This window comes from Pseudopipra pipra, chromosome 3 (genome assembly GCF_036250125.1).
Source record: "Pseudopipra pipra isolate bDixPip1 chromosome 3, bDixPip1.hap1, whole genome shotgun sequence".
NCBI lineage: Eukaryota > Metazoa > Chordata > Aves > Passeriformes > Pipridae > Pseudopipra > Pseudopipra pipra.
This window is the reverse complement of record NC_087551.1, coordinates 60,674,481-60,696,672: the sequence shown is the minus strand read 5'-3', so window position 1 is coordinate 60,696,672 and position 22,192 is coordinate 60,674,481. Positions and strand designations below refer to the sequence as shown.

At 37.1% G+C, this 22,192-nt stretch overlaps 2 protein-coding genes across 22 annotated transcripts in view; one reads left to right on the top strand and one right to left on the bottom strand.

Moving 5' to 3' along the window:
* Positions 1-1,304: 1,304 nt before the first annotated feature.
* Positions 1,305-8,045, top strand: SMLR1 (small leucine rich protein 1). The gene is made up of 2 exons (XM_064649504.1): positions 1,305-1,549; positions 4,883-8,045. Exons 1-2 carry the CDS (start codon positions 1,417-1,419, stop codon positions 5,035-5,037), a joined length of 288 nt encoding a protein of 95 aa, XP_064505574.1. The 5' UTR covers positions 1,305-1,416; the 3' UTR covers positions 5,038-8,045.
* Positions 8,046-9,387: 1,342 nt separating this feature from the next.
* Positions 9,388-22,192, bottom strand: part of EPB41L2 (erythrocyte membrane protein band 4.1 like 2) — a 115,798-nt gene continuing 102,993 nt past the window's right edge. For 16 of the 21 annotated variants that reach the window (XM_064649478.1, XM_064649494.1, XM_064649472.1 and 13 more), the window contains 6 exons: positions 21,573-22,133; positions 19,654-19,776; positions 19,076-19,174; positions 16,382-16,462; positions 13,547-13,685; positions 9,388-10,620 (listed from right to left, as the gene is read on the bottom strand). In XM_064649478.1, coding sequence (XP_064505548.1) covers positions 13,578-13,685; positions 16,382-16,462; positions 19,076-19,174; positions 19,654-19,776; positions 21,573-22,133 — 972 coding nt within the window. In that variant the 3' untranslated portion in view covers positions 9,388-10,620; positions 13,547-13,577. The remainder of the gene's footprint in view (positions 10,621-13,546; positions 13,686-16,381; positions 16,463-19,075; positions 19,175-19,653; positions 19,777-21,572; positions 22,134-22,192) is intronic. The other 5 variants (XM_064649489.1, XM_064649490.1, XM_064649491.1 and 2 more) reach the window with 1 other exon arrangement.

Below are 22,192 nucleotides of genomic sequence, written 5' to 3'. Positions count from 1 at the left end.
ACAGTAAGTGAAGAAAACAAGGTGAACAGAGAAATACCTCTTTTCCCTGCAAGTCTAAAAATTAACTGCATTTCCTCTTGGCTCCAGCCTACCCACCTACCCAATTAGTCAAGCAAATCTTGTATATCCTTTCTGGATGCTTGGAGAGAACTGCTCACAAAATGCCTGTTTTCACACAGAGCTCATGATCTAGTTTTAGATTTAGTTGATATTGAACAAATAAAACCCTTACTATCTCTCACATGGACATGAAGTGAGACAGATTTTTTCATCCATGTCATAACAAGCTGCTGAAAACCCAAACCCACAACGCTTAATATAACCTTAGGCCTTCATTAGGCATCAGATTTGATAAGCCAGAGACTGAAAGTTCATATTAAAGGTTGAACTTGATCTTAGAGGTCTTTTGCAACCTAAATGATTCTGTGATTCATTAAGACTAAACTGTTCTGACAACCCGAAGTATGTCTCTGCAAGAATTCCAATACACACACACAGAGGCAGGCCAAACATTTTGTTTCTGCGCTGCCCCTCTGTGAAGTCAATGCAATGGCATGCCCATGTAATAGCACTTCCAAGGTGTCAGGTCTACTAAATAGATCTTTTTGCAAAATTTTGCAGGTCTTTTGAATGTGTAGAGAAGGACTATAAAATGACAAATCATCTTTTTAAAGATGATTAAGATGATCAATGCCTCCTAGGCACAGTTCTACTACAGGCTGGTGATCAGATGGGAAAAACTGAACATCTCACAGTCACTTGGACATTTAAAACATTCTTGAATTCTTTGGCACATCTGGTCTCTCAAAATCATGTATTTTCAACTTAACTAAGAAAGAAACCTTCCTGAGTTTCACTGCTCTGCAGCTGCTCCTTGGAAAAGATGCTGTTGGTATGGCACCCCCTCAGTCACTTGCTCCTTGTCGCAATGGTCCAGTCTGAAAACTCTTTAGAGCAGAGACCACATTTATGCCTGTGCAGTATGTGTAACAAGGGCTTCACCCTGAATGAGAATTTGACATCTACCGTAAAATTAATAATATATCTAGAAAGAGAGTGCTTATTATTCAAAATGGTCTGTACAGTGTTTACAGATGACAGAACCCATACTGCTCAAAAGGCAGCAGCCTTACAGATCGAGCTCTGCTCAGCCCAACATATCCAAAGCTTTCAAAGCCCTACATTACTTCAATATGCACTTTCAGACTTTGTTGTTGAGTAACTTTGTGGGTGAACTCCAATCCCAAGGGGATCACAGGCCTACACAAACAAATCAAAGTCCAAAAAGAGATTATGGCCTGAGCAAAGGGCAGAATGCAGATCGGGGGAGGGAGGGGAAAGGAAGAAAGCAGGATAAATAAGGTCCAAACTTGTAGATCTTAAGGATCTTGCTTGGCATGGTTGCCACAGAGGAAAATGAGCATGAGTTACATATTGTCGGTGTTTCTGAGGGAGCTGCCTGGCTACGTTCTCTTTGCTGGGATCTTTATGCCTGTGACTTTACTCCTGCTGCTGCTAATTGCCTACTTCAGGATCAAATTAAGGGAAGGTGAGTCAGGACTTGGGGACAGAGAAAGCTTCTCATCCAACAGGCAACTTTCGCTTGTACCATTAACTAAACTGAAGAGAACTATGATCAGAAACAATTTCATGAAGTTGTACTGCATTTTAGACCATTTTCTATTTGAAAAATACCACAGGTATTTGTTTAGAACCCTCACAAAACTCCACAGTTTTACATACCATCCTATAGAAGATTTTACTGTTCTGCACTATAGGAGGGGCAACCAAAATGGAGAGAAAGAATAGGGCAATTAAAGTATAGATGATTTTCTTCTGTGCTTAAACTGTGCAAGTCTTCAGTAAGACAGGCAGCAGCAGTTACACCCATAAGTAGTTGGTTACTGGGGGCATGTCTGTGTTCTTTCAAAAGTATGTATTTGCTTTTACTTTGTACCTAAATGCACATTGGCCATGATGCCTTTTCTATTTTAAATCAGCTTATACTCACTTCAAAAATCCATCTTCAGAGTAAAACTAAAACAAGAAACACCCACGCCAAAACAAATGTGCAGTGACTGTAACACACCTGTGTACTGCAAATCAAGGCTGCTCACAGAGCACAACTGGGCTTCACTTGTTGTAGGCAAGTTGTTCCAGAAGGGAAAACCCTCTACATCAGACCATCTAGTTTTAATGGGATGATCTTCATGGCCTCTAGGTTTGGGTCTCAGCTGCAGCAGCAGATTCACATATGTTCTGCTTTTGTTTTAGGGTTCCAGCTGCCAAGGCCAGCCTTGGGGCACGTTCAGATTAGAGTCTTCAACCTTTCTTTCCTTCAGCCCTTCCAAAACATCATCTCGCAGACATTGGGCTAAGCTTTTTCCTCAGATTATCTGTCTTCTGAACCTTTTTCCCATAGGGAGTGCCGGGAGAGCTAAGATGGCAGCCTAGATTTTCTTTGTAAACTTCAGATGCTTCAGAAACTTGGTGAGAATCCTGCCTGGGATAATGGTCCACAATGCTCACACTGCATGTTTCAGCTTTAGCAGAGACCTGACTGGGGCAGACAGGTCACTCCTGACCTCAGGGCTCTGCAGATAAGCTGATGCCCTCACACTGAGCTGCCCCGGGGTGCAACAGCCCAACAGGAGATGACTAGATCTGCCCACCAGCGCAAGGCTAGGAAAGAAACCTTACTTAGATACCAGACCAAGCACTGTAACTTGTGCACTTGTTAAGTTTACTCTATCCTGCAGTCCTCTGAAATCCTGAAATTTAGGCCATTTAACAGTTCTAAAACTAAGAAAAGCCACACATACCCAGAAATGTAAAATAAATTAAGTTCCTGTTTTGTATAATATCTCCAGGCATTTAGATCTGAGGCTTTAACAGAGAGGAAGGGTGTTTGTTTTTATATGAGCATACACCACTAGTTACCCTCAGGCTGCAAAAACTCAAACATTTCCTATTCAAGATGTGCTTTCAGATGCTGAATTAATCTACTAGGGAAGACTGTTCTGCATGCCTAACCCAGCCCTGCCTTTAGCTATAGATTATCCTTAAGAGCAAGGTGCTGAGTTTTTCACAACAACCAAAAAACAGTGCAGTGCCAAGACATCATACAATTCCATATCTATGAAGGAATGGGAAGGCTAAGTACTGAGAGCTTGAAAATGGTTGAAATGGAAGCTAATGAAATTATTGCCTTTGACTTTGAATAAAAGCACAGATTCTCCCTTTCAGTAAATTTCATCTGTGTGCTCATATGGGATAGTCAGAAACCAGTTACTATTAAATAATATTGAGCTACTACCGGACTCCTCTTACCTGGTGATGCTCTTGCAGCTCTTCCAGCTAGGATCAAGCAAAAGAGGAAAAGCAGGTGGGTTACAGATTCCATTAGTTCAGTTATTTTGCTGAGGCTCAGACAATACTTTCATTAAGCCAGAAGAGCCCATCTGATAAAAACCCACAGACATTTGATTCATGATGCATGATCAATTGTCCTACCTTCTTTCTCTGCAAATAATCTACAGCACCAGGTGTTAAATCCTGCTTCTCTTAAAGCACAGAAATTTTAGCTTTGTATTTGTAAGGAGTTTAAGCAAGCAACTGTTTCCTAAATTTTCTGAGATTAGCAATCAAGGTTTCTAAGAGAGCGGTGAATGAAGTAGTTGGCAGACTAATTTGCCATAGGAATATTGCTGCTGTGCTTCTCTCACAAATGAGAAGGATGCTTGAAGGGAATCATGTGGCTTTTCAGTGCCTCAGGGAAGGAGACGCTCAGTTTGCCGGTCACAGGTGTTCTGGCTGGGACTCTCAAGAGGATGTGAGATGAATTCCTCGCTATTTAATACTTAGGGCATCACAGTCCCAGCCTTATCTCCAAGACCACCTTTTTCTTGAGCTGAGACTGTCAAGAGTCCAACCTACTGATTTGGCCTACAGCCAACTCACACAAAACATCCTGAGCAGCCCTCCCTGTGCAAGCAAGCAGAACCAGCTTCAGCTTAAGACCATCAGGTGGAGAGAAAAAACTAACCACAGATAACCCTGAGAACAGACTCCTTTAAATACCAACTCCCTCTCTGACAGAACATCAGAAATTCAGCAGGCTCTAGGCACCTATTTCCTTAGCTGTCTTAAAAAAAAAAAAGAGAAATTTGCATTACTAAAAGCAAGGCTGTCTTGCTTTGTTGTTGAATAAACACTTAATTTTTCTCTGTGCAGCAAGAGAGAGGCTTTGCATAAATATATCAATACAGAGATAGTTTATAAATAAAACCAAATCAACAAACAAAACAGCACATACTTCTCCTGAACAACGAGAAATGACAAGTGCTTTATGCTAACTGGGCTTTTTCTCTAATTCTTTTTCTGTTCTTTTTCTCCATCTCTCTTCAAATAATCTCCAAACCTCCAACAGCACCATCCTGTTTTGAAGATGTCCAGTTATGTGGGTTTTTCTCGTCTGTCTGTACCACAGGCAGCATCAGAATGATCAGGCCAATTTGAAGTTCTCACAGCACAGCCACAGTGATGCAGAATATGAATTGCCTGCACAAGCTAACTACACTCCTTGCTGTTGTTTAACCATTTTAGTCTGATTGAAAGATGGAGGCAAATGAAAATAGAGTATTTCTGCTGATGTAAATAGTTTGTGTTGGTATTTCAGTTGGCATAGTAACAGCTCCAATCTCACACTTGGAAGACTTTCTTCTAGGAACACGGGCAAACATATTACTGTGCTACTGGACACCTTCAATTTCAATAAATTTGTTCTTACTAATATTTGCTAGTTCCTTTTCTTTATAAAAATTTGCCATAGGAAATCAGCATATTCTTATGGAATTTTTGTGTTGTTTGGTTTATTTTTCAGTTGATGAGGAACTGGCCATGGCACAAGACCCCAGAAATGCCCTCCTGAATCACCGTGGACAGTGGAAGAAACCCAGGAGATCTGGACAAAAAGACAACAAATACAAGAACTCAAGGACATTTAAGGGAGTCTCACGTCTCAGGAAGCAAGCTTAAACACAGTACTCAGGTCTGCAAGTTTAAAAATAACCAACTGTAGATAAATACCACAGAGGAAAACAAAACAGAGAGAAGAAATTAGTGCTGTGCTGTACAAATGAAATGGCTGCTGCCATTCAAAAAGTTCTTGTAACCATTTTGCTTTCTCAGGGGCCCAAGCAAGTGGTACTTCGTGCACCTCAGCAGAGACCAGACTTCCTGCAACAAGCTGTATCAGTTCCCTTACATGACACAGGATCTGGGGGGAGGGACAGCACCTTGCACATGAGCCCTTCCCTGGCCAACCAAGAAGAAAGCCATGTAATGAGCTCCTAAGAGAGCTGAGCTGGTGCACACAAGGCAGGCAGTCTTAAACTGAAGATGCATAAATAGCAAGGTCATATCAAGCATTGACATCCAGGAAATTGAAAAGAGTGATGAACGGGAACTGATTTTTTTATTAGCTTGTACACTTTGGGAAAGATTGTAAGTTTTATAAAATACGCTTTCTATAAAGTTTGGAAGCAAAATATACAGTAATGGTGTACCTCATATTGGCTGTGGAAGACAACCCACAAAAATGCAACTCAAACTGTTTGAAAGCTCTATTGCCTTTTGGCTTCTCTGATTCTGATTCTCAAGTTTAAACCCAAATTGATGAAGAATGAGTGACTATCATTACTGTCCCTGATGTTTACTGTCCCTGTCTGCTAGTGATTGCTGTCTGTAATTAACTTCCATTAAAGCTGCTTGTCATTTCCAATCCTGCAAGAACAGAGTGGATAATGCCTTGTCTGAGATTTTGTGTGAGTTTGCACAATTTCGGTTCTCACAGACTTTTAAGAACTCCTTGTAATCATTTTATAAAAACACTAATGAGACCATGACCACAGGTTTAAAAAAACACTGTAATTTATCAAAGTTTATGAGAAGTGAAGAGGACTGAAAGAGCAAGTACCTTTACTATACTTAACAGTCCTCTCCCATTTTAATACTACATGAATTATTACATAATTCATAACACTACGCAAATAACATAGAGTACATTGCACTGAACAGGTGAAGAACCAGGTGTTTGCAATTGAAAATACAATCTTTTGCAGGTAAGTTGAGGCAGCCACTGAAAAGAATTTAACTTTCTCCATTTAAGGATGCTGCCTTCTTAAAGCAATGATCTGGGATACTGATCAGATGCTAAAGGAGTTGTAACATACACAATTCCAAACACCCTTTCTCTCACCACCCAAGAACAGATTGGCCAGGATCACATATAAAAATGCAGAATGAAAGTTTTAGCAAGGCTTACAAAAATTGATTTTTTAAATTTCACAAAGTGTCTAAGAATGGAAAGATCTGAAATGTCAAGAAGTGACATCACTCTTTAATACCACTTTATCTTAAAATGGTGGTATGGATACCAAAGATAATGCCACACAGATACAGTGGATGCCTTTGACACAACTGCTTATTGAGCTGTAATTGCTAACATGTAGGAGGATCTGACATTCAAGACTTAGTAACTAATATGTAAAGAAAATTCTCAGGCCATCTTGTTTTCAGTTCCATTACTGAATAACAGCAAGAAATATTTTTGTTTTCATGCTACTGGCATGAAACACATTATTGTATCCTATATAATTCCTTCAAAAAGGAAAAAAAAGTATTTAAATAACACCATAGAACTAAGTATTTCACTAGATAAATTATAAAAGCTTTATCTAAATATATGTATGGAAAGAGTACTTGCAAGGAAATAATTTGTCTTCAATTATTGATTTTACTGAGGAGTTCTCTGTCTTCCTGTCACTAGCAATAATGTGAAGTTAGTATTCCATTCCATCTACAACCAGTAAGCATGTTTAAAACCTTCTTGCCTGTGACTGTTCCTTCTTCACTTCCCAGAATAGAATTTAAAGTCTCAACATTTAAGTTGGAAAGGTACAGAAAAGATGATAAAATGATAAAGAATTGTGGAATAGCTGTTGGCAGGGGAATGACTGGAGAGAATGACTGCTAGGTGTCTATTCTAGTATCTGCAATGATGCTGTCAGATGAAGCTAGCAGGGGCAGGTTCAAAAGACATGAAAGGTGGTTTTGGTTCTTTTCCTTTTGGTTAAGAAACAGAATGGTTAAAATGCCTGCCAGAGAAAATTTTCAAAAAGCAATTAGCTAAAAATCCAGAGGCAGATAAATACAGAAGACTGATAGCCCAGTAAGTCTTCAAAAATTGCTGAAAGCTGGAAGAATATTTGGGCAAGTACTTTGTAGTACAGTATTTATACTTACGTGCAACTACCAGTAGCCTCAGAGTCAGGGACATGGGAGAGTTAGTCACTTAGCCTGGTCCAGTACAGCCATTCATATATACTTACCTCCAAAAACTCTGGTAGGATTTAACAGTACAAGAATTATCCATATTTTTAATGCTTGTAGTCTGTACTAGTATTACTACTCCAAGTAACTTTATTCAAGTGCAGTATAAAAATCCCAAACAACTGAGCAGCCTGAAAATCAAAGTTTCAAACCTTCCACAGATGTAGTCAGTTTGATAGTGTGGGATAACAGCAGTTCCAAGTAACACATTTCCATGGTTAACATGCCTAAAAGCTGAAAAGCTTCCACTGCATCCTGGCCAAAGGTACAGTGAGTTGTCATTCTGATCACCATCAAATCTCACAGACTCTTGACATCTGTCACGGTATTTATTTTATTACATCTATTTGATGTTTTCTGTGGCCAAACTAAGAGTTGTTATTCAGCTTGATTGTCAAATAGAAGAATGTTACAAGAAACAATTTGTACTACAGCTGCTCTTTGCTTTAAGCAATAAATCTTTTGGTTTTTTAAAAGTTTGTCACTGGAGTTGCATGCTTGTCCTTTATGAAACCTTTATCTAGGAAACACTCTGTAGAACAATTCCAACATTCATTACAAACCCTTAGGTGATCATGATTTCAGTACTCTGTGTAGGACCCACATGACTTGCTTTTCTAAGTATTTCAGCAGAATTAATTGCTGAATGGCCCTTTAATTGTATTTGAAATTGCCCGTGTATTATAAAGCTGGCTTGTGAAGTGCCTTGAGAACAATTTCTTTTGTTGCATGTTGCAGTTTTTGCTATAGATATATCATATATTAAAAAAGTAACAATGAAAATTCATCAAAATTGCACAATTAATAATAATTACATACAATCAGAATCTGTAAAACCTGACTATTTTTAGGACTGATCACACTTGGGGCTTATGTTTTGATGCATGACAATCGGTCTTTAATTAGTACATATTTAATCAATGGAAGCAACAACTGCGCACAAGCTATGCTGACCTGAAAACACTATTAATTTTTCCCTGACAAAAGGTTCTCATTAGTATTTGAAGAAAGACATCTCTCAGTGAAACATCTTTATTTCAATAATATTATATTTGCAGTTTTAGGGATTAAATACAATTGCAAAAAAGTATTGCTCTAGTGTCTAACTAATCAGGATGATCCAAATCAATAAGGAATTCAATATGCTTTCCTACTATCAAACAAGATCTACAACTAATACTACACCACATCAAAAATACCTTAAAGATTTTATATAGCTTTTTCTTACATCCTTTTATAGGAATATCTGCTAAGACATCCCTCAAAATGTGTATCTATTTTTACCTACACTTAAATATCCCAAACTTGCCACTTCCTCAACAACTCTCTTACAGTGTTGCAACAATGCCCTTATGTTATGAGGCCCGATGGGTTTCTCTTTCCCCTTTTGAAAGGCAGAACATCTGAGGTTTTGAAGAAAAGCAGGTGAACCTGTTATCTGCTATTTTTCTGGGTAATGTGGGATGTGACTGAGAACACCCATATGCGTATAGAAATCAACATCTCTGTTACTGTTGTCTTATGTTATCCAAATTATACAAAGTCAAAACTAATAAGAACTTCTGTTATGCAAGCATGCTGACAGATGGCAGCCATCTAAACTGAGATTAAGACCAAAAATACATTGCTCAGAAGAGAAAAAGAATGTAGGGAGAAGCTTTAGATGTGTTTTGTTATCTGAAGACCATAGTATGTCCATTTGCAGACTGAGGCTAACTTGTACTGCGATGTCCAAATCTCCTCTGTTTTGGCATCTGAGGATTTCTTCTCTAAACTACAGAAACCAGGATGTTTATTGGAAGATGTCTTAAAAACACTGATACTTTAGTATCTGTATTAGGAGCCAGGCAATTGTGCCACCCTTCTGGCAGCCCTGCAGACCACTTGCACTAATCCCTGCTATTCAAGGTTCTGTGACTTCTAGAACTGCAGTTCTTATAAGTAATCTGCTCACTTTAAATATCCTCCAATCTTACGTCTGAGTGCCAAAAATCATACAGAGAATAAACAACTTTATTTTATAACAGAATTACAGAAAGCAAAATATCACTTAATACAACTTCAAGCTGCTATAAATCTAATTTGGCATTTTAACTATACACAGAGTTGACAGCAAAAAAACCCCAAACAACCAACCCCTCTGCAAGAACAAATTAAAAATAAACCCCAATATAATTAACAGGTTTTCTCAACGGCAGTCTCAACTGATGGTACTCTCTTATTACTTTATGAATGGAGTCCATATTACACTTTTACTCAGTATCCTAAAAACCTGCACTAACCATTAGAGGAAGCATGTGAAATGTATACCTTCTCTGTAACAGAAATGTCAGTTCTAACATGAAGACAGTGAGTTTACTAGCAAGCGAGCATTCTACACATGTATTCAAATAATGGAAGTACTGAAGTTGGGACACAGTAAGAAAAAAAGCACTACGGTTTTAAGCTGCCTAGATCATCTCTTGTTGGAAGAAGAGAAAGATATTTTGTTCGTCCTTCTTTCCTTATCTGGAATGCTGCAGACAGCAAAAAAGTCTGCAAGAAGTTGAGCATTGGCACCAAAGTGCAAAAAGAACACAGTGCTCAGTCGGAAGAAATGTGTCTGCAACTCCTTCTCCTCTATAAACTGCCATACCATCTCTGCTCCACAGAGAGGAGAACCTTAGAACAGAAAGAGTTACAGAGATGCCAGTATAAAATTTATTCAAAGAAATATATTTTTTCAAATTTTAGCAAATGTTGTATTTTTATAAAAAACTTAATTATGTGATATCATTATATTTACCAGAATAGTCTGAAAAAAATTCTGTAAATTACTCCAGTAAGAGATTTCACTTGAAATATCTGAAAAAACCCTATATCTAAATTAGTAAAGATCCTCCTTCCGGCACAAATTACCACCTACTCCAGTGAACAATGCTTTCCAGCTTCTTTTGTTCACTTTCATATACTTAAGAATCAATTTCAAAAACACAAGTATTTGTGCAAAAGAAGATCATACCCTCTATAACTTCATTTAAAAAAAATTTCTAAGATTGTTAAGAATTGGTTATAAAAAATAAACAAGAAAGATTGTAAGTGAATATAGACCAAAGATGTTAAAATGGAGTTTGGTATTGGCATTTAAGTCGTGAATATCTGGTCATCGTTGCTAGCCTCGGTGGATTCGGTAGAGTAATGATGACTTGGAATGATTACAGTCCTTCGTGGTCAGTATCATTTTTACTTCTGGAAGAGAAAATGAGGCAGAAGGTTACATAACCATTCGTCACAGATACTATGTGAATGCCACTTCAGAGTCAAGAAGTAATTTTTTCTATAGAGGAGGTTTGGGGGGGGGAAGAAGGTAATTTCATAAAAAAAATGCTGCATTGACTAAAACCCACTTCAACCATGAGGCAAACAGTACTACTTTTTCTTCAAGTACTAATCTTTGCTCCCCAAAATTCTCACGTTATTTTAATAGTGTCTTCTTGCACAGTTTACTGAAAATTTTAATCCACAACCTAGTGCATAAATAAAAAATAAAGGTACTTGTTCTATTTAGTAATCCCTCAGAATCAGACTGCAGTATCTTTCGCTTTCATTAGAGAAAACAAGTCTACAAAACCAATATTACTGTAGTCACAAGGGCAGAGCTTTCGACACCTTAGAAACAACTATTCAAAATTTGTGGCATGACTCCACTGCCTAAGCACAATTTCTAGAGCTGTTTCTGCAGTCCCACCTGCCCTTTAGTTGCTGCTACAGGAGAGCAAAAGGCTCTTGACAGATACGTAAGGTGCTTCAGGTGGCCTGTGTTTGTTTAGACTACTAAATCTTTTCCGTAATGTTTAACTGAAAGGCATCATCAGTCAAACAAGCCCCCAGGCCTCAGACACCAAAGCAGCATGAAGAAATGTTCTCTTTTATTCTCTCGCAAGCATTTCAGACCACAAGCCTGTAAAGTAACCGGCAAACTCAGACAAGAACATCTGACACACTCCGATACATTGCAAACACAATTCCACAATGTATGTTTCAAAAAAAATGCAAAAACCCCACCCTCAGACAATGGAAGGAACTCTTTGAATGCTGCCTCATTTCTGGTGCTCTTCCCAATCCTTTCTCACAAGTAACTCCCACGTCCTTTGTTATTTCCACAGTTTCTAGAATTATGTAATGTGAAAATAATTTTAAAAAGTATTAATGCTATAACATTAATATCCAAACGAGTGTTGACCTAGCACTTCCAAACTTGATCCATGTTATTTACCTGATTTGTACATTTATGAAAAAAAATTATTCATTTCTTTTCCAAACACACAATAAACTGACCAAATCTATCAGGCAGCTCAAACTTAGTTCCACTGTGATTTACATCCTGGAAAATGATGTAAATTTACACTCTGAGAAGCTCAGAGGAAAACTGGCCAGAAGATACTGTCTAAACACACATGATCAAAACAAACACTGTAGTTCTAGCACAATCTCTATGAGGTCAGGAAAGGCAACTGGAACCACTTTTGACAGAGAAGGTGAATAAACTTTCTGTCCACAGGCAGAGAGCAGGCATCCTACTCTTATCCTCACAGGCTTCTCCATGGCATTCAACACTGCTGCTCTATGCAGTGCTGCACGTAGTAGGAATTCAGGACAAACTCCCAGAAATGAAATGTGCAGTAATGAGACCCAACAATTCTGCCAGCAGATGAGAAAAATTCTCTCCCTAATACCTCACCACTTGCAGTCTCTTAACAGATCATACACATGTCAACAGCTGGCAACATATTCTAGCTCTCCCTTTCCCCAGCCACACATAGGCACCTCCGGATGTTAAGAAAAGAGAGACTTGTAGATAGATGAAATAAACTAAGGCTTTAGTCTATGTCTTTCAGCTGAAAATATGCATCAGACTAGTTCAGGAAGACTCCAATTCCTTGATAATGGTCATCTTTCATGGAACAGCATTCAATAGATGCACTTCATATCCTCTCAAACTTCTGCTCGCTTCTTTTCTCTTCTGGATCCCAGAAGTGACACTCGACAGTGAAATCTTTATCTCTTAGGAAACTCAGGCACAGGAATAAAGCAGACTTTTCAACATAAGGAATTATCAGGATTATGTGAAAGACATCCTCCTCTATAGTAGGTTACATCAAATTTGGAATCAAGTCAGTGTCTCATTTTCCATATATTCCTGGCACTTTGTGACTGTGCTCATGATGTCTAGTAGTCTGCCAAAGCTGCAGGTCGAAATTTTTGACAGTTAGTTTCCTTTGGTAAAAAGCTTTGTTTGATACTAAGGGAATGCATGCCTGCACAGGACCTAGAAGTCTCTTGTTCACGGGTTACAACCACCACTGTATAAAGTGCCAAGCTGAGGAAATAAGAATCATGACTACTCTAATTTCCTTAAAAAAACACAAAATGTATTTCTTTTACCTTGTCTCCTCCTACATTAACATTGATCAGAGCGCATATTAAAGGCTTGCAATTGTACTGAAACAATTATCTCTCTTGAGGTGTGCCAATAACACCTCTGCTCTTCTAGCTAAATACAGAGTCAGCAAAAGTCAGAAGTCTCCCTATGAAGACTTAAACCACTGCTTTTTAAACTTTATTTCTTTATAAATCTCTCCCATTGATATTTAACCATCCCACACAAAACCTTTTTCTTGAATCTGAATCTACAATTAACAAAAACCATCAAGTTTGAAAAAAACTGAAGCTTGAGTCTCATATCAACAGTGTGACAAACAAAGGAAATCTGAAGCTTTACACCCCCAAACGGTTACTGAGCTTTAAGACAATAGCCTATAAAAAGTGCATCAGCAGATTTATTCAGTGTTCATTCTGATCCTTCTATTGAATACATGAAAAAGGGCAGTATTGTTGGTTTTCTCTTTTTTTTTTTTATTTCCAACATTGTAGGAAATGCCATGAGAGTACTGTGACAAGACTGGGAGACATATATAGGAACATTTCCAACTAAAATTAATGTCATATTGGACTTAAAAATTCTTACACTAACAGTCTTCTATTAGGACCTGTTTCAACTCACCCTTTAGTGATAGCATATCTCAAAGATGCCTCATATTTTCAGCTGAAAGACACTAATGCAACAGAAAACTGATGTTAAATTTTCCTATGGTAATTATATATATAAGCTTACCTGAAGTATTTGCTTGAGGACATTTTTTATTTTACTCTTCATCTTCCTCAGCAATTTCAGTTTCTTTGTGCACCACCACTCTTGTCACAGACATGTCAGGGTGCTGTTCTTTGGCTTCTTTGATTGCCTGTGCCAGGGCCTGCAAATGTATTTGAAATATGAAACTCAACAACACCAAAAGGACACTCATGTGGATCCAGAGAAGGGCAGAGTAGCTTTGGAAAATCTGGTCATAATTTTTCAGAAGTGTAAATTCCTAAACTTGAGAAGGGATCAAAGGTAAAAACAAACAAACAAAAAAAAACCCAAACCAAACCAAACAACCCAAACAAAAGGAAAAAACCCCACCCCACTATACTAAAAATTTACCAAGATTTACGGGAAGTAACAAATAACCATAAAATTGTAAGATAACTTTTCTAGTTCATTTCAGGAGAAAAAAAAGTATTCTTATATCTCAGAAGTCTTTGAACTTCTGCAACAGATTCAGCAAACAAAGCCTTAACAAGAATGTAAGACAGGATGGAAAAATAGGAGTTCCCTTTAGTTTCCTGAACAAAATAGAAAGATTCTTTGGAATGTATACTAAGTATGGTACTGAAACTCTAGAAAGAGATCATAACAGAAATTTCTTTCTCAGCATAAGAACTTCATTTTTCTCTTTGTTCTAGTTAAAGAGAAATTTCTCTAGCTTAATTCAGGGAAGCGCAAATAAGTATTACTCACTTTCTTATAATCCTTCCTCCACATTTAAGAAATTTTATCTTCCGAAGAGATGTACCAATATACACAGCTGAACTAGATGACCATTTTAAGTCCCATCTAACTGAAATGTAATAGTCTATTCTACATCATGGTCAACCACATAAGAGCAGCCTCTGAGTCAAAACAGGCAAGAAAGCACCTGGGACCTTTTATTCCTTGCCCTCATCTACATCTTATTTCCGTGAGCTGTATTACTGCTGGAACCTAACACAAGAAAAAAACAGAAGACAATGGAAGGCATTCTGAGGCAACAGTAAGCTCACTATTCACCTTAGTATCAACCACAACTAAAAAAACCCCTCAAAAATACTCTGAGGAGCAAGAAAAATATAATGCAACAAAAAGGTTTATCTTAATTTAGAAAAGTGACAATTTCTTGAGCTATAGGTGTTAAGGAGAGAAGAAATCCTGAAGAGACATTGAAAACACCAACATTAGCCACCCTGTCATATGATAATGAATTTGAAGTCCTATTAAGGAAATACATCCAGAATGCATGTGGTACATACATGGTACATGGGCACTAGTAATGTTTGTTGAATTATTAATCCCAACTATATTTTACTAGTTTCTCTTTTACAATATGCTGAGTGTAAACTCTGTAGAACAAACGAGATTTCTAAAAAAGTGCCTGTTAAGATTTAAGAATCAGTGTTTATCATCAAACCATAAACAATGGAAAAACCCTGTCTCCAGCTGTTAAATTACAACAACTTCATACAAGTATTTGTATTCTGAGACTCCAAATTAGAGTATTATTATCCTATTGAAAACTGTTTTAGTGATGCAGGGAGCTAAAAGACAAAAGAAAAGACATCCAGCATGTAGTCTGGGCATTTAAGGAGCTCCATATTCACTGAAGTGGTAGATATTTCTTAAATCTCTTAAAAGCTGCTCACTGCTGCTTTAAACTTCAGTGATTAAAATTGTAATTTGTACTCCTTTTTTTATAATTTCATTTTTTTTTTACTTCATTACTCAGTTATTTTAAAATAAAGAAGGGCTTAGAAAATTGTCTGGTATACTACAGGTATTTGAGACCTTTCCAGACATCTGTGTCATGGCAAACAAGAGTCATGCCTGATGCTAAACAGTCCTGTCATTTAATTAAGAGTTTCAAGAAGAGATTCAACTTGTCAAGAGCCACTTTCTGGAGGCAAATCGAAATGTGAAAATAAATTCCTTGAGAACTCTCAGTATATTACAATTCTGAAGTTGTTGTGTTATGTTGATTTGTGTAGCCTTCGTAAAGTTAGAAACCGATTCACTGCAACTTTATGCAGAAAGTAGACTTTTCCATTTGTACTATCCAGTGACTGTTGATTGTCTGTTACCATAGTTTCTTAGATGAAACAAAAATTGTGTAATCATCACTACAAAAACTAGATAATTGAATTTTCTCAATTATTTTCCTGTGTACTGCTTAAATTCAGCCTTATTAATTGGGCATGCAGAAGTGATTTTAACCTTAGTTTCTAACACATTGTAAAATACTGCTTCACTATGGATGGATATGAAACGTATTTACACAAGATTCCAGCAGATCAACAATCACTTCTGTTACACATATTGCTACAAATACAGGTCAAAAACTAAGTTTTAAATTCAAGCAGTTTATGCTTTAATGTATTCCAAAGCTTTCAGTCAAAATGAGTGCTGCATTCAGATATTGCTGACACAATGCAGTAAAGACTCCCATCTATCCAGATTAACGTATCAAAATAAGATTATTTCAGTAATGCTCTTCCTCCCAATGGCAAAAGCTGCATTAAATAAACTGAGTCTCTTCCAAAAAAAGCAATCTTTTAAAAATAGTAAAACTCCATTCACGTGATCTGTGACGCAAATTTACAAATGCTGTTTTTTCTTTTCACTTATATTCAAAAGGCTCCTTATCCACAAAACATGACTGCTTAATAACTCGGGCACAATTAACAGTCTTAGGGTCTTTCTATATCCTCTTATTCCTCTTATTCTCTAACTTTCCCTTATTTCAGGTTTCTGAAATATCATCTAGGTCTCATGGACTACAAAAAACACATTGTCAGTGGTAACAGTTTACATACTCACCTCATCATGGTCAATATCTGCATCTCCAGTAATGACTATTCGCTTCTCAATTCTTGTTTCTGATACTCCACCTTTTACCATCTACAGATGGCAGGAAAAAAAATCCTTTTAATTATTCTGTACTTCCACAGAATAATAGCACTCCTTTCTGCTGCACTGAAGCAAATAAATTTCTGTGTCTGAGTTACAATTAGTAATAAATGTTCTTAGTGCTAAATCATCCTTTCCTTTTTCAGTTACACAGTTAGTCACATTCTAGCAATTGCTAAACTTGAGAAAAATCAAACAGTAAAGAATTACTTCTGTTATTGGAGCTCATGTTTGACAAACTGTAATTCCAACTTCTTCCACCATATAAATCTGGCAATACGGAAATTTCAGCAGTCTTCTCTTTTTATGTCAACTGACCTATCATGGGTTTTTCCACAGTCATAATCCTATGCCCTTAAATACAAAGACGATCTGTTTTTCAATTCTGCCATTCAAGGATCTTTGTGAGATATTTTCAACCAATTTCACATTGCTGAATAATTTTGTGCTTTGTTTCTTATATTCTTACTCTATTGATCAGCTTATAAAAAAATTCTCACAGAAATAACATTGTTTGCCTTTCTTTTCACTCAGCCTGTATATGAGGAAAGAATAAACTACTACTTAAATATTCTCATCATACTAGAAAAGATCCAAGATCACTCCGTTAAAAACACCACTAAAATACTGAAATTATTTTAGCAGGTCCCTTCATCAATAATGAACAGTTTGGGATGTAAAACAGGAAGTTAGTTTAGAAAATTCAAAATCTTGTTACCGACCACTTATCATCAATTTAAAACAGACAGGGATCTGCTGCATCATGGTAATCCCAGTAACTTTTTTAGTAGAAGACAAGACTGAAACTATTTTCTTTAATGGTTTCTTCCAAAAAGCAGGATTATTTGACATTTGAACTTGACAAGTAAATATAAACTTCCTCTCAAAAGTGTGGTTAAATTTATTTTTTCCTAAAGTAAAAAGTAACTTTAAGGACTTTTTCCTAAAAAGGTGGTGGCTTAACGATTCCAAGAGAGCAGGAGACCGAAAAGGACCTGTTAACTAGTCTGTATAGCAAAGCATATGCATTTTCAATTCTGAGATTCCTTATTTTACGTGATTCTCTTTCCAACATTATCTTTCCACTAATTTTGTGAATACAACTTTTAATCTTTGAACATCCAGTGCGCAGCGAATTACTGTTCGATTCTGCCATGTTGTGAAACTTCTGTGTTTTGGGGGAGGGAGAGAAATCCTAAATTCACACTTTGTTTCCCTCTTCCCTTTTCTTTACCTTAAACAATGCTTCCTGTAATTTTCTTGGAAAAAGACGTTATGAATTCAAAGACAAGAGTTCATAACTGTGTTGGTTAGGCATGTGTATTGGGTCCAGCTGAGCTGGAGTTCATTTCCCCACAGTAGCTCTCACAGTGCTGTGATTTGCATTGGTAGCTAGAAGGGTGTTGATAACACACCAGTGTTTTGGCTACTGCTGAGCACAGCACCAACACTGTAACATTCCTTCCTTAGTTGAGGGCAAGATCCTGGGAGGGGACCCAAGTAGGCCAGATGACCCAAACTAACCAAAGGGATATTCCAGGCCATATGACGTCAGCTCAGATATAAAAGCTAAGGCATAGAGTAGGAGTGTGGGCATTCATTGTCTCCACTGGCTGCCTACTGAGAAACCATCATGTGTGCTGAAGCCCTGCTTGTCGGGAGTGGCCAACTATCACTGCTCATGGGAAGTAGAGAATAAACCCTGCTATCTTTTGCTTCTGCACGCACAACCTTCACTTTGCTTTTTGCCTTAAATAAACTGTCTTATATCAACCTACAAGTTGTTTTCTTTTTTCCCACCTTACTCTCTTCCGTCCCTCTGGGAAGGAGAGTGATAGAGTGGCTGGGTGGGCACCTGGTATCCAGCCAAGGTCAACCCACCACAGCATGCCTAAAATTTGACAAATATTTACATAAATTAACAATAATCATCATCACACTTTGGTTGTTCTAACATACTCTGGTATGAAACGGTATATGAGACTGAAACAGATGTGATATGTTGTTAACACTTGAGTTTTCCTTTCCTTTCCAAGCATGGAATGCAGAGTAAATAATTCGGCACTCAAATATGCTTGCAAAGTAATCTAATGGAATGATCTGTTTTTAAATAAGCTCTAAACCTAGGAGCACAAGGATCATCAATGCAAAGGCTGAGAAAACTTGTTTCAGTTCTTCCTTCTAAACTGATGCCACTAGCAAGGCTCCTGCAGACCTCAGACAAACCAGTTACATTAGTAAAGATCCTGTAGGGTGTCAGTAAGTGATGACAGGACTGAAACTTAGTTCAGTCCTGAAATTTAGTTACATACTCATTTGTCAAACACTGAAATAAGACCTATATGAAATACTAAAAAAACACTAATGATACTTTTCCCCCTTTCCCTGTCCTGTTCCCAGATATTCCTGCTTCTTATTAAGGCTTCTCTGTTCAAAAATCTGCGTACAGAAAGATTAACTCTCACACATGCCTGGAATGAATCCATTCCATTTTAAGTCACTTTTCTTCGATGAATTAGCAGATAGATGAGAAACTTCATGCAAGACTGTGTTTTGAGGGTTTGATGTCTTTTTTAGTTAAGAAAGGCATTAAATATATTTTACCTTTGTGATGTGTGTAGTTGTGGTAGTAGAAACGGACTCTGACGTAATTGTCTGTGCACTCACCAGCATGCCGGCATCGCCACCAGCGCTGCCATCAAGCTGTAATTAAAAAAAAAAAAAAGGTATTTTTGTATTTTGGCATTTAAAAATTTTGTTTTCACAAGAGAAAAGGCTGGTTTACATACTCTTTAGTTCCATTAGAACTGAAATCTAAAGAGAAACTATCTAAGTTTACAAAATCATGTAAGACTATTATCATGGCTCATTCCTGTGGAAACCTCATGATCACAGTTATGTGTTCCTTTCAGGAGCAATGAGATATTTTAATCAAGTTTCCAAGACTAAAAACGAGTTACACATTCGCAGACAGCAACTAAATCTTTATTTAGAAAAAAAAATTTGAACTTCTGAAGTAATACTGCTTTGTCTACTTACCTAATTCATAGCCAAAGTATAATCTTATCTGCTAGCAAAAAAGTATGTGCTTTTGAAAAGCATTTTTGGACATTATCTATTTTTATCTACATAACTGGAATAAAAATAAGTTCGCAAACAATATAACAAGCCAGTCAGCATACCTGTGAAGATTCATATGTGATAGTTTTAGTTTCTGTTTGCACAATTGGAATTTCTTTAGTGGAGATTTCAGTTCTCTGCGTGGCATCTGAAATGGTTACCATCTCTGTTTTCACTACTGGAGGCTGTGATGCAAGAAATAATCAATCAATTCAAAAAGATAGAAGAAGTTTGTAAAGTGGACCAAGAAAACACAACCAAAAGCTCAAGAAAATCATAATAGTAAGATAAATATTTGGCTGGCTTCCCAATCAAAAAGCATGCAATAAACAAAATGAAATGAAGATTAATACATCAGCCCTTTACATAACATCTATCTATGTAACACTGTAAGAAAATTTAACGTCCTAATAACCTTGCCAAATTCAGTATTTCAGCCAACAGTACATATCATAGAGGGCAACTGCTAAAACAAAGCTGCAACACATGTACCGAAAATGTGTAAAAGCCATCACTAGGGGAAAAAAAAAATCTTAGTTTGCATAAAGAAATAATAGCTAGCTCAGATGGATAAACTTCATATTAGAATGAATCTGGGAAAATACTTATCATTCTTTAGTCCACAAATCAAGACTAGAAATTCCAAGGAAATTACATAAAAGTTTAACTTTATGATATGTATTACTTCTGGAACAGAAGAACACCTTTGACAACTGGATTTTAAGCAGTCTACATTCAATGTAAGAATTCTGTAAGTCAACCACTTCTTTTGACAAAGCCATTTAGAGTTAGCTAGTGGTGTTTTCTGCAACATCACAAAGAAAGCAATTAACCCAGGGTCTCTAAGCTAGTGAACTCATGACTTATCTCATTGGAGCAGATTTTCAATATTTTTATTAACTAAAGCTGTTTGATATTTTTCTAGATGCATCAGCTGCTATCTCCTATTGATTTTGGATACACATGGGGTGAAATCCCAGGAAAAAACAAAAAAACCCCTTTCTTTCCCTCTACACTCTTGCATACACAGCAGCTCTTCTCCCCTTTCCCTAAACTATGCGCTATTAGGAAGCATGGGTGCCTGCAAATTTTAAAGGTCTAATAAACTAATTCTTTCACATCATTAATCATAACAGCTGTGTATGCAAAGAATTTGTTTGGATTTAAAAGTAACGAAAAAAATTTGCCACTGTTACAAGAACAAGCAGGTAGATAACTACCAAAAAAATCATCTAATTGTTGAAAAACTCAGGAGATCATGACAACTTTACAAAGACATACATCTCTGCATTTAATTTTTTCCATTTCTGCTTCTTTATAAAGTTTGCCCAGTAATGAACTTTAGAATCCATGCATTCTTCCTTAAAATCTACAGCACTAGAAGACTTCATAGAAACATTGTTATATGTGTCTCATCACTTAACAGTGCTCTCACCTATGCAATTTCTAGCTATACATATTCTAGCCTATAAATCCATAATATAGAAGGAGAAAAAAGAAAAAGGCAAGAAAAGCAGTGACTAATGGGGGGGGGAGAAGAAGGAACAAAAATTTGTGACGATTGTTTTCTAATTTCAATTGCTAATTTCAATAGCTTTCCAATCACAATTACCTGTCATGGACTTGTCAAAAACAATTGACAAATAGACAAGACAAGACTTAAAACATTTGAAACATGAAAATAATAAATATACATTATGTAAGTGCATATAAAATAAGGAGGAGATAAAAAAAAAGAGATATCAGTCTTCGGAAGGTTTGCCTTACTGGTGATTCTCACTCAGTTCTAGCAAAAAGTCAGAAACCATAACTGAAGGAGACAGAATTTCACTGCTCAAAAATGGTTTCCCCTTCCAAATGATCTGAATCTTGTTGGATGCCAGAAGATGTGGAGGAATAGGAGAAGAAGAAAGGCAGGTATATTTTTCACCCCAAGATATATCTCTGCTTAATCTAGTTGTCATACTGTTCTACCATTTACCTCAGAACAACAAATTAATTGTGGTGCAACATCAATGTCAACATGAGACACATCTCCATTGAGTTTGAGCTGTTCCTCCTCTTTTTCTTGACCTAAATCTTGCTTAACTTGCTCTGACAATTTCTTCTCTTCTGTAGCTACGGTAACTGTATTTTTCTGGACCAAATCTTCAGCTGTAACTTGTGTGTGCTCAACTGGCACATTTAGTTTACTGCCTTCTGGTGTGGCTTCCACATGCTGTATTTTTTCTTCATGTTCTTTCCTTTTCATGTCTTCCTCTTCTTCCTGTTCTTCCCTGATGACTTCCTCAATTGCCCTATGATGTGGCTGGTATTCTCCCACCTCTTCATCCTCACTCTCACTACTACTGCTGCTGCTGCTACTATCTGATGGCAATGATGACGAGTCCTTTTTTGACAGATGCTCCACCTTACATGTTTCCCCAGCATCAGTGGCAACTTGCATTTTCCCTTTGTTGGTTTCGTCTACGACTACTGTTTCTTCTATCCCAAACTCTGCCTGCTTCTTCTCCTCCACTATGTCCAGAGTCTCATGTGAACTCTGCACAAAAAAACATGGATGAGGGGAAAAAAAACAAAAGTAGAGCATATGAATAAATA

Excerpts from the sequence above, each read along its gene's own strand:
- SMLR1 (XM_064649504.1), top strand. The coding sequence starts at position 1,417 with ATGAGCATGAGTTACATATTGTCGGTGTTTCTGAGGGAGCTGCCTGGC. Across the intron at positions 1,550-4,882 it reads CAGGATCAAATTAAGGGAAG|TTGATGAGGAACTGGCCATG; the intron begins GTGAGTCAGGAC and ends TTTATTTTTCAG.